The sequence below is a fragment of the Montipora foliosa genome, chromosome 2, assembly GCF_036669935.1.
Source record: "Montipora foliosa isolate CH-2021 chromosome 2, ASM3666993v2, whole genome shotgun sequence".
In the NCBI taxonomy this organism is placed as follows: Eukaryota; Metazoa; Cnidaria; class Anthozoa; order Scleractinia; family Acroporidae; genus Montipora; species Montipora foliosa.
In genome coordinates, this window is record NC_090870.1 from 64,613,282 (window position 1) to 64,625,430 (window position 12,149).

Consider the following 12,149-nt stretch of genomic DNA (forward strand, 5'->3'; position numbering starts at 1 on the left):
TGCATATTATTAAGTAAACCCATTGACTCTTGGGAGTTTTACTCTTCAATTATAGGGGGTGTCCCAGTGCACCTGAGGGGTGAATGGGTTAATGCAATAATAAGTGTGTTTATTATTCCACTATTACACCATTTTACCATATTTGGTCAAGAGAACACATAAAATATGAGATGGTAATACACTGTAGTGTACCAGTTTGACTGGTTTAGAACAGAGCAAATACGGACGGAATGGGAGTTTTTCAAGGAAAGAAGTTGTTTTCAACACGATGCAAAGCCTGAACATTTAGCTTGTCATCGCTTGTTGCTTGTCATTTTGTTTATCCAATCAAATATTAAAGATCTTTGGCTGTCTTTTTGTGCTGCTGTGTTTGTTTTGCTATTACCAAATAAAATTGAAGCAAAATAACACCTTTTTTGTAGTGGAATAATAAATCTTTTAATTCATTGACAAATGGTTTAACATATAAAATACGCGCAAACATTTTTCCCATTGCTTGTATTTTCCCTCTCTCCTGCAGGGCTCAGAAAAATACAACACAACTTGCAAAATATCGCAATATCATACGGGTATTATATCGAATAAGATGTATTTATTAGGGTAGGGAATAACTTTAATCACACCTTGTCAAAAAACCAAATCTATTACTAACCAGTTGATCTATGTATAAATCTAGGCATGAAGTGGTAACGCTGACAGGAATCTTTGATATTTCCTGAGAAAGGATTCCAATAAAAGATAATCGGTAAGAAATTTTAAGTTCGCAATGTAATGTAAACTGCTTACAATAGATTTGTCAAAATGCATAGATACCATTAAAGTTCCAGTCTTCAAGTTCTAGCACTTTGTAAAAAAGAAACTCTGAAAACAAATCAAGATCCTTCATGCAAAAGCTCTGAAATTAAAAAAGGAAAAACAACAACAACAAAATAAATATAATCAGTCAACACTAAATCAAAGCGCAACTATGATTAATAAATAAAATCTCTTGCATATGTATAAAATAGAATTTTCAAACCATGTGTTTTATACTTGTTGGAAGAATATAAGTATTAGATTGAAGTACTCTTTTTATATCCCTCAACATTAATGTAGTATCTGGTGCCAATGTCAACAAATTATTGCAATCCCTTTGAACATTAAAAATAACAATCACGATACTTTTATCAAGAGTCAATAGGTTGATTTAGCAACACAACGGGAATATCAGTTGATGAAGGCACATGCAGAAGATTGTCCATTTGAGGCTAGATTAGAGTAGAATCTTGACTATTCATTGCGCTCTCCTGTATCAACTTGTCAACTGAGGTTCCTACAGGTTCACTCACTAAATCAATCAGGCTAATATCCTGTAGAGTACATACTGCTCAGCTATAAAATATCATAACCCATGGAAACAAGATCACCTCTGGTACTGGCTGACTGACAACATGAAGTGTATATTCGATGTTGAATCGAATCACAGAGCAAAGGGGCACCTGAAGAAAAGTCAAGTTGGTGGAGGTTTTAATTTCAATGACAGTACATGTAGTAATGCTCACAAAAACATCACTTCAGTGTAATTATTATAATAAACTAAAGGAGGTGGAAATAACTAATCAAAAAACATCTGTCCCACAATTGATGCAGTGACTTAGGAACATAGAACGCAATGTTTTGACTGCTTATTGCTGGTCTTCATCAGGCAGTAAGGTCAACTGGTTTCGTGCTGCTAAATGGATCAAAATAATTATACCAATCAAATCTGACCACTGTGATACATATAGCAGCATGCAACCAGTCCAAACTTTGCCATCCGCAACCTGCGTTACTACGTTGTTAGACAAAATTAACAATAATTATAAACTTGTGTTATTCTGACTTAAATAATAAAATTATTTGCCCTATCATTGGCACTTTATTCCACCTAATGATGTTGGTGATGAAGGTTGACTCACTTACTATTCTCTACTTACACGTAAGCTGCCACCAAAATCCTTACATTAGGTTATTTCATGTGGCTTTTTTTAAGAGCATGGAAAAGAAACGACTTGTTCTAAAATGCAAGCTGCTTGTGTAGCACAATAGTTTTTCTTTTATTAACGGCCTGCGAGATGACTTTGGTTCAAGTTCAGTAACTTAACCCATTCCCTCGTGAGCTGCCCCTCCCCTTCCCCATTGGAAAACCCTTCCCCCCCCCCCCCCCCCACCCTCATTGGAAAAATAAAATTGTCTGGCATTAGAAAGAGAAAATTCCATTAAGTCTCACTCCTAGGAGTCAATGGATTGAAAGGGAAATAGTTTTTATGTTGCTGCATATAAAGTGTATTTTCACCAATATCTGCCTTAAAGATGTACTCACTTCCTCCAGTGGGTGATGAGAGAACAGTGAGAAGCCTTCAAAAGTGAAATCTTTTCCCTCAGCATGAATGACACTTGGATTAGAGGTCTGTATGGTACATTTTGTAAGTTTTAATTCTTTGATCACACAGAATAACAGATAATTCACACCCTGCTTGAGGGGAGGGGAGGGGTAAGGTTGATGAGTTGGAGTGTTTGCCATCCTCCAACAAAAATGACTAGTCTATTAATGATTATGAAGATTTTGTTGCAATGGTTAATGCTTTGGTGCTATGAGAAGCTTTTTTTGAGGAACTCTGGTTTTTACCTGAGTCTTCCCAGAACTTCAATATTATTTTTATCTGATTTTATTAAATATGCAGATCTGGGCCCGGCTGTTGAAAGTCTAAAAGGCAAATCCTGGATTACTGGCAGAAACATAAACTGCAGTTTATCTTGAATCTGCTCAAAAAGAGTATCCACGAGTCTTCCATTTTCACTTGCTTTCCTTCAACATAAAACTACAAGTTTAAGGCTTTTTTGACAGGCAAAATTCAAAACGTTGTTGGTATTAAAATCTTTTGAATCGCAGATTAGTATTCCCTGCTAGCAGAGGTCTCCTTTCTTTTGCGTTTCCTGGACTGTCCAGTACTTTTGAGTACAGGAAAAGAAACCTCTGCCATAGGACGAAACTAACTGTGTTTTGCATATACGGCAGTTACTTAGCGACCAAATCCTCACATAAAGGAATGTGTGGGACTCAGCGGGCTCAAGTTACAGTCAGCAAACATATCATGCGGCATGTGGTTTGAAGAGTGCTGTCCAAGGTTGTGGACAGCGGTTTGATCAAAGTGAGTTTTGACCCATGGCAGAGGTTTCTTTTCGCGCACCCGACAGCCCAGTGAACGCAAAAGAAAAGAAACCTCTGGTAGTAGGGAAACATTAGACAGTATTAATCAGATTTTGAACAACTGGGTCCTGAAGTCTTTTCAATAATATTGGTAATCTTTTTAAAATGACCGGCTCAAAATTAATTGCAAATTTATATTTTAAAAGTCTTCCTGAAATCCACTTTTCCCCTTTATAATCAGATGAAAATCAGACTGAGAATTCTCTAACTTTAAAAATAAAAGAGGACTAACATACCATAAAATTGGTGTGTGGTGTGACCGTGATCCAGTAATGATGAATTTTGGCACTATTGTTTGTCAAAGGATCACAAGGTGTGATTGCCTATAAATCAACAAAGACATGAACTTTAGAGAAAATTCATTCTAGCCCAAGACCAGATACAAGGTCTGACATTATACAGCTTTAACTTACACTTTCACCAGGATAAATGCCATGGCGTATTCCTTGTCCTTTGTCAGCAGAACTGCATCGGCACACTGGGCCATCATTTGTCTGAAAAATATGAGAAAGGAACTGAATTCTAATAAAACATCTTGCCCCAGGTACCAAAAATAATTTGGTTTAAAAGGTGCATACAGTGCATACCTCCCCAAGCTCATTGAACCAGAGTTCAGGATGAAGGCGTCTGGGATCTTCTATCTTCCTTTTCCTGATCTCTGCCACACTAGGACCCTTATGGCAATTTTCCTCATTTCCAGCATTGTCAAGTTCGTCATCGGACAACCCACCCCCTGCATTACTATCGTCATCATCAACATCATTGTCATCATCCTCATCATCATCATCATTGTTATCACTGTCAAAATTGCTGTCACTCAAAGCATGGCTTCCAATGCCGCTGCTATCTCCATCGCTGGTTCCTTCATCATCGCTAGGAAACAGTTGTAGCCTTGACTTTACTGGGCTTTCATCGCTATCACTTTCAACCAGTGATTCCATGTCACTGTCATCCGTGTGTTTGTGGCGACTTTCCTTACTGCTGACACTTTCAACATCATTATCACCTTGTTCAAGGGATACCATGTTTATTATTTCCTTCTCAAACGTAACATGCAATTCAATTAGTTTCTCTGTTCCCTGAAGGTGGCACTTATTTTCCTTTTAAAAGCAAGAAAACAAATAACTTAAAGTTTAAACAAGGCAAACTATCTATAAAAGATGACATACAGCTGTAGTGAGTCTCAGCAAAAATCTAAGTGCTCCTTACAACTACGAAACAAGTAAAAAATCTATTCAATGCTTTTATGACAAGCTGTATAGCCTTCCTTTTGCCTCTCTCAAAATCAATGCTTTTTTTGTCTCTCTGCTTTCAGGTTGCTTTAACTCTTGGCAATTATTTGGCATTCAAATCAAATTACTTTAAATAACTCTTCCCCTTCCCGTAAAATCTAATAATTTACCATTTTATGCTTATCAAGTGTGATTTTTCTTGAAAGTTGTGCAGAGTTTTTATAATAAGATTTCACAGAATTAACAGAAAAAAAGTGCAAAGATGCCTTCTCCTACCTGTAACGTACACTAAGAAACCCTTAATTCCAAACGTGCACCTATTTTGCAACACAAATTGAGTATATTATCAATGGCTCAACAACATACAGTACACAAAATAATACCTGGTCATCCTTCTTCTTAGTGTAATACTCCTCTGAAGTTGTGAACTTTATTATTCTCTCTATGTTGGGAGGTGGTGGGGAAAAACAACGGGAAACTCTGGGTCTGCTGGATTGATTCCTTTGAGCACTAGGAAAAGTTATAATTTATTAAATTTACATTACTTAATCAACATTGAGACACGATTTGCATGCAGATTTAAACTTGTGAGGCTCCCTAATCCATTGAATTTTAAACTAACCTGATGTTTAGTTGTACTAGCAAATGGTGGGCAGAGCAGATTACATTAAATTTTATGCATTATTCGTAACCAGACCTAAATTCACTCAAAAAATAGTTTGTCATTAAGCCCTCCCTAGCTTTGAAAACCTACATACAATTATATAATAATATTAAGGTAGTTCTGATGAAACTGCAAGCTTGACCAACCAAAACATTAATTCTCCATGCTCAAAAGCTCTGTTTCAAGTAATCAACCTGGGCAACATTTAATTTGTCCAGATATGTAGTTTCAGTGCAGACATGTTTTAACCCAGCAGGTCTAAAACACAGGTCTTGGGTTATAGGTCAGTGTACATGTTGCTGTGCCGTGCTGTACAGATACGTAAACAACTGTTACACCAAAAGTCTCCCCTAGCCCTTAGGCTAATGACGCTACAAAAATGTTGAACATTTCAGGTCTAGGGAAAGCTTTTGGCTTTGTTGTTCATCAGTGGAACAGGGAGTTCCAGCTGTACTGTGACCTGTGTTTTAGACCCACCTGTATTAAAATATGCGCTGCGACTATCCCATACACATGAACTACATTTATTTATTTATAAAAAAGGGGCAAAATCATAGCATTAGACAACATTGTACAGGTCTGGAAGAAAATGCCAAAATTTTGTTAGAGGTGTCATTCTAACCAATGTAGTGGATGTTCCCTTTTCACAAGCTACTTTAATGACTTATAGACATGAAATCATAATGCAGTAAATGACGTTAAATTGAGTCAATGGTAAGAGTGCTAAATTAAAGGACAATGTCTAATGACCAACATTAACTTCCAGCACTGCTGGATTGTATTACTTACTGACCTTCTGTTACCATGATCTCTTCTTCTCTCACCCTGTTTACTGTGTTTAGACCGACTTGCCCTTGTGTATGGGTTTGCTGGGACTTGTGATTTAGGGAAAGCTGACTGACCAATGGGGCTGATCTGTTTATTGACAGGTAACTGTGGTCGGCATAATGTTTTTCCCTGACCAGGCACAACAACTGCTTCCTTTACATGCTGCATAGGCCTGCTGGCTCTATTTTGTTGAACAGGACTGGTGGATCCTTGTCCAAAGGATTGAGGATTCTGGAGATGTAGCTGTGAGCTACTTAAAGGAGGCGGCTGCCAAGTAGGAGATGGAATGCTTCTGGGATTCAAGGGCCGAGGACCGTTCCATGATGTCTGATGTATAGGGGATGTAATTCCATCTGAAGCAGGTAAATTATTTGAAGCTGTTAGTTGCTGAGATGATAGAAGTTGTTTAGGTGAGGCTGTGTTAATGGTAGAGGATGGTAGCCTGGGAGGCAGCACACCTCTTGGCAAGGGAAAGGTTGCTTGTCCAAACGGTTGTTGAGGAGGTGACAAGTTTCCACTTGGAGGGAATCTCCCAGGGAGTGGTGAGGTAGGAGCTGTAAGCCTCATCTTGACTGGAGGTGAAGATTGAATCTTGCCATGGAATGGTAAAGTACATGGTTCAAATGGTCTTGGAGGTATGTTTTGTGAGTGGGCCACTCCTGTGGCAGGAGTAGTAGATTGTGCAAATAGTGTGGGGTGTAAGTTTGGTGAGCTGATGCTTCTAGTGGCAGGTACAGTGGATGGTACTAATGGTCTTGCAGACAAGATTGGAGCAGGAATCCTACCAGGGTGTTGTGCAGTAGATGGTGTAAAGGGTCTTTGGGATAAGGTTGGTGGTCGCATAGCATTGGGGGGTTGTGCAATAGATGATGTAATTGTTGGTCTTGGAGTTAAGTGTGAGGAATGGATACCTACACTGGGTGACATAGCAGTTGGTGTAATTGGTCTTGGAATACGGAATCCACCAGAAGGTGGCATGGCAGATGATACAAATGGTCTTAGAGGTATGGCTGAGGAGTTGATCCCTTTGGCGGGTTGTACAGTAGATGGTGTAAATGGTCTTGGGGGTAAGATTGAGGATCGCACCTCACCAGGAGGATACACATTTAGAGGAGTAATTTGCCTTTGAGATGATGGGACACCATTAGATGGATGCACAGTTGGAGAGGAAAAGTGTCCTTGGGATGAGAATGGAATTTGAACATGTGGTGAGAAAGGGGTGGCGGAAGGATTGAGTGCTCTTTCTGGTGGTGTCAGATGCTTTGTATCACATGGTACAAACCAGGATGTGCTTGGTTGCTGAGATCTTATAATCCCTCCTGGCACAGGAACATTAGATGGAATTGCTTGTTGTTGGGATGATGATAAAACACCAACTGTACAGGATGGCATACTATATGGCACTATTGGCTGACTTGGCGCTACCAAGATCCCCCCATGGGTGGGGTAATGCGTCTGCGTTGATGGTCTTTGTGTTGGTGCCACTAATCCACTGGAAGAAGGTCTAGTGTACACCATTCTTGACTGCTGAGGCATCACACCACAAGAAGGGTTAAAAGGTTGGGCATTTTGCAATAGAGGGCTGCAGAAACCTGGGTTCTGTGCCACTGGAGATGGCACTAATTTGGGAGGAGGCTGATGCATTAGTGGTGTGGTTGCAAGCTGGTTGGGATGCGGCGATATCTGTGGACCTCTGGGTGAGACCTGGTGAAATGGAAGTGGGTTGGATGGACTGGGCAATACTGGAGGAGATGCAAACTGTTGAAATGATGGCATTCCTTCACCCCTTACCATTGGAGATTGTCTGGGAATTGACTGAATAACCTGTTGCTGAACTCCAGTAGGAAAACGTGGCTGATTTGTCTAGCGGGAAAAAAAATCGCAAAACAAACAATAGGAATGTCTCCTAGCCTGCATAGACTATTTCTGTGGATTTTTTATGGTTTGGCCAGGTGAAAAATGGAGTGAGACAAAAGAAGAGGTGTGGGTGTCTCACTCCATTTTTCATGGGACCAAAACATTGAAAATCTTGCACATTTTTTTCCCGCACAGATTGCAGAGCAACTACAGAATACAGGGTCGCACAGGGCCAGGACATGCAAATTAGGTAGAAGATTTTGTAAAACGAGACAGACAACAATGGGAACTTTTGTTATTCAATGATATGGAAATAGGTGGTCCCGTATTCTGTAGTTTAGCCAAAATGAAGGACACATAAAAAATATGTAAGAAAGCGCGTATAACACAATCCTTATAATCTCTATTCTGGATGAAGATGACACCGTAGAATCTGCACTAAATTAAAGGAAATGAGTATTACATTAAAGCTTAATTTTTATCACTAATCTTTCTTACTGCGAGTGAAACGCCATTTACTGTACCGGCCCCAGACGTGACGCTTGAAAAGTGAGGAGATCTCCACATGGCCGATTCTCTCCTTTCAAGTAATGTCACTTCAAGTTAAACATATACAGGCGCTGGAGTAGAATATCAACTTGACTCAAGTTGTCGGTGTAGTTTGTCGCCATCTTGATTTTTCAAAGTTCTTGTTTTGATTACCAGGTTCTTATCGTACGTGACCTTGGAATAGAACCTGGGAACCAGAGAGTATATTATTGAGCTTGCAATGCTTTCTTGGTAAAATTCCAATATGGCGGCCGGAGGTGAATGGTGCCTCATAGAGAGCGATCCTGGTGTTTTCACGGAGTTAATCCGTGGTTTTGGTGCGTAACCTGACTTTTCAAACTTTCCTTGGTGACTACTGAATAATAGCAATTGTTCGAAGGTTTAAGGTTAGATTGATGTGCAATTCAAACGTGTCGAGTAGAAGTACCTTCAGTTTCGCCGCTATTTGAATCGCAGTTTTTATTGTCAGTACTAAAAGAAGCTGTTTTATCTACCGCTCAAATCGCGAGGTTGTGATACTTTTTCAACCCCTTGTCCCTATCCTTTTCTAGGAGGTGGAGATGAAATGTGTTTTGCTTATTTTTTTGGAAGTCAATCCTTTTTGCATTGTCACTCAGGAATGTTTTGATCAAGCGGAAGAACAAAAATTTAAAGATGTTGTGGCATCACATGCATACCACAGAATATAAAAGGACTAATTTCTTAACATACGGTAGATTTAATTGGATAATTCCTATTGTAATTGAAGAAATTCCTTGTCTTTCGTTTTTGTTTAGGATGTTCTGGTGTCCAAGTAGAAGAAATCTACAGCCTGGATGAAGCATCCTTAGAAGATTTAAGGTTTCACTCACTGTCGTTTTGTGTTAATTTTGCTTCCTTCTCACCTTTCTTTCTTTTGTTCTTTTGTAATGATCAGACCAGTCCATGGTCTTGTATTTCTGTTCAAGTGGAAGCCTGGAGAAGAGCCAGCAGGGCCAATTGTACATGAAAGCAGATCTCTTGGAATTTTCTTTGCCAAGCAAGTACGTTTTGGGGCATTTTCAGCCCACTCTAAATTGGCAGGTCACCTTTTTTTTTTGGTCATCAAAGATTCAAACTTGACTCAACCTTTTTTCTTGAGACGGGTGGGGGCCACTGGAGTACCCAGAGGAAAACTTTTGAAGTTGTGCCAAGAACCAACATGACAGGCAACTTACTGTGTCACCTCAGTATCTGGTTTGAAATTGGGCCACATTGTGTGTGCATCTTCTGTCTCCCTGCTGGTATAATGCCGTTCAAGAGACCAAATACAATACATCTTGCACTTCAACATGATCCCCTCCCTTTTGCTTGGCAACCCCCCTCCCCCTGCAAGTTTTGTTTTATAATTCATTACCTCTCCCTCCCCCCCCCCCCCCCACCCCTCATCCAAAGCAAAAGGGCTACAGAATTGTGTAATAAATAACAAGGTTAGAGATGGATGATGGAGCCCATTGATTTGGGTCTTCAAAATGACTTTCTTTACATGTATATGTACATTTGATATTTTTTTAAAGTCTATATCTTCTTTACTTTCTATCTGAAGCCATTAAATCTTTGTCAAAAATGTTTTGCATGCATGGCATTTCTGAGCCCCTAATGAAACAGATCAGCTGTCATGTATGACATGTGAAAGGTAGAATTTTAAACTTTCAGGAAAAATGTGATTACTGGTACTATTTTTTTTTTAACACTTGGGTTCTGAGGACCCAAATTCTGATCACCCAGTGGTGAAGATGTTGGTGTTATATTCCAGTTTCACAAATTGCCATGGCTGCAATTTTTAATTTCCCACCCTTCCATTTTAGTGGAAATTTTGCACCTCAGGAAGATGAACGTTGTCAAATTCTTAACCCCTTGAGCAGCAAGACAAAGAGTCTATTAGCTTTCTTTTACACTTTTCAGGTGATAACCAACGCTTGTGCCACCCAGGCAATTCTCAGTGTTCTTCTAAACTGCAATCATCCAGATGTAGACTTGGGTCCCACTTTGTCAAGTTTTAAGGACTTTTCAGCCACTTTTGATTCATCAGTAAGTCAATGGGCATATTTTTTATCTAAGACTTATTTCATCAAGCCTTTGTTGTAAACATTAGCAGTGTCTCTGTTCTTGTCAGAAAGTCATTAGTTGGTCTAATGAAAGTTATATAATTAATTTTGTGTCCTTGTTCAGAAAGACCACCCAAAGTCAGACACTTGAAATCTTCACATTTTAAATTCGAACTACAGTATGATGCATAAATGTCTGCCAGTAAGTGTGCCAGTCCCATCAGTGACAAAGAACAACCATGCTTGAGAGACACACCTGTTTTTAAAGTATAATTTTATAGCAGACTGATAAGATCTTCCTTGCTAGATGGGAATCTTTGGAGGGTAATAAATTGGCCTAGAGAGACATGAAGTAATGCAGATAAAATTAATGCTTCTTTTGCAGTTGAAGGGTCTGAGCCTTAGTAACTCAGACGTCATCAAAAAAGTACACAATGGCTTTTCCAGGTTTGATATTTACAATTTGCTGACTGCATGAGTTTTTTGTAAGATGTTAGGTCATCTCAAGAAATTATTCATTTGTCTTTACTAGCCTCACTTAAGAGCGAAACTTCTTTTGAATTTTGTTAATGCTAACAAGGCTAGTGAGGATGATTAGCGCAAAGACAAAAGAATATTTTCTTGGCAACCATTAATTTTTTATGAATCTGGTCTATATTCAAGTTTCTTATCTTCTCAATAATTCCAATGATAAAATGATTGGTAATAATATTTGTTTGTACAGTCAAACCATTATTTTTGAAAAAAAATGACAAGAACTGAGAAACTTACGGTAAGGTGGCTTACTACTGTACAGTTTTCCGAAAAAAAAGATCAAGATTTTGAATTCTAAAGTGCTAGTCACTGCAATTGATGTAAAATGTTATTTAACCCAGCAAATAAAATGTAAATCAGGAGAAAAAATGCAAAATATAGTGACCGAGCTCCTGAAGGGGGGCTTGCAAAAACTAGACATTTCAGAGGCCTTTTTCTCAAAACCTAGTCGCACAACCAGGGTGAAAATGTTGTAGTAAACAATAATGCTAATTATTATGAAGATAAAACTATCAACATTTTTCAAAAATTATACATGTATCTATCAGACAGTTTTTCCGTTATTATCAAAATAGACCAAAATCAACGTTTTTGCCATTTGCGAAAAACCTTTCTGACAGATTTAACTATTTATTTCTCTACATTTTTGTCACAAAGGAAATCCTGAAATTTTAAGGTGGGGTCGCTCAGCTACAACAAGTTGCAAAAATAGTGGAGACACTTCACCTTCTTGGGGCGTTATTAATTTCCCTATTATCTCTCACACTGCAGCCCCCCTCCCCCCTTATCAGTGTTGCTAGCAAGACAAAAAAATGTTGGGAACTTAAGCAGTCAACATTGAAAGGGGGAGAGGGGAGAGGAAGTGGGAAAGGTTTAAATTCTAGATACGCCGAGTATTGGAAGTTAGAAAAGGTGTTTTTTAATGAAAGTGTCTCAACAATTTTGCAACTTGTTGTAGTTTTTCAGAAAAAGGCCTTTGAAATGTCTACATGTAGTTTCCAGTCCCTCCTCCAGAAGCCATAATTCGTTTTGTAAAATTCTATTTTACATCAATTGCAATGTCTAACACTTCAGAAGAGACATCCTATTGCTTTGATGTCACAGATTTCACAATCTTGATCTTTTTCTTCGGAAAACTGTAGTAAGTCACCTAAAGGCCTTTTCATCTCAAAAAATCTTTGACCTTGATT

General features: G+C 38.7%; 2 protein-coding genes across 3 annotated transcripts in view; one reads left to right on the plus strand and one right to left on the minus strand.

Annotated features, from left to right (window-relative positions):
- LOC137985645 (ribonuclease 3-like) overlaps positions 1-8,510 on the minus strand; it is a 37,634-nt gene extending 29,124 nt beyond the window's left edge. The window contains exons 1-10 of one of the 2 annotated variants that reach the window (XM_068833297.1): positions 8,335-8,510; positions 5,919-7,816; positions 4,845-4,971; positions 3,817-4,329; positions 3,643-3,723; positions 3,466-3,552; positions 2,342-2,428; positions 1,407-1,478; positions 814-895; positions 653-715 (exon numbers count right to left, since the gene is read on the minus strand). In XM_068833297.1, the coding sequence (XP_068689398.1) occupies positions 653-715; positions 814-895; positions 1,407-1,478; positions 2,342-2,428; positions 3,466-3,552; positions 3,643-3,723; positions 3,817-4,329; positions 4,845-4,971; positions 5,919-7,747 (2,941 nt within the window). In that variant the 5' untranslated portion in view covers positions 7,748-7,816; positions 8,335-8,510. Of the gene's footprint in view, positions 1-652; positions 716-813; positions 896-1,406; positions 1,479-2,341; positions 2,429-3,465; positions 3,553-3,642; positions 3,724-3,816; positions 4,330-4,844; positions 4,972-5,918; positions 7,817-8,308 lie in introns of both variants that reach the window. The other variant, XM_068833289.1, reaches the window with a different exon arrangement.
- Positions 8,511-8,576: 66 nt separating this feature from the next.
- LOC137985665 (ubiquitin carboxyl-terminal hydrolase isozyme L5-like) overlaps positions 8,577-12,149 on the plus strand; it is a 9,249-nt gene continuing 5,676 nt past the window's right edge. Inside the window, exons 1-5 of the mRNA XM_068833324.1 lie at positions 8,577-8,676; positions 9,136-9,199; positions 9,276-9,381; positions 10,283-10,408; positions 10,811-10,872. Coding sequence (XP_068689425.1) covers positions 8,604-8,676; positions 9,136-9,199; positions 9,276-9,381; positions 10,283-10,408; positions 10,811-10,872 — 431 coding nt within the window. The 5' untranslated portion in view covers positions 8,577-8,603. The remainder of the gene's footprint in view (positions 8,677-9,135; positions 9,200-9,275; positions 9,382-10,282; positions 10,409-10,810; positions 10,873-12,149) is intronic.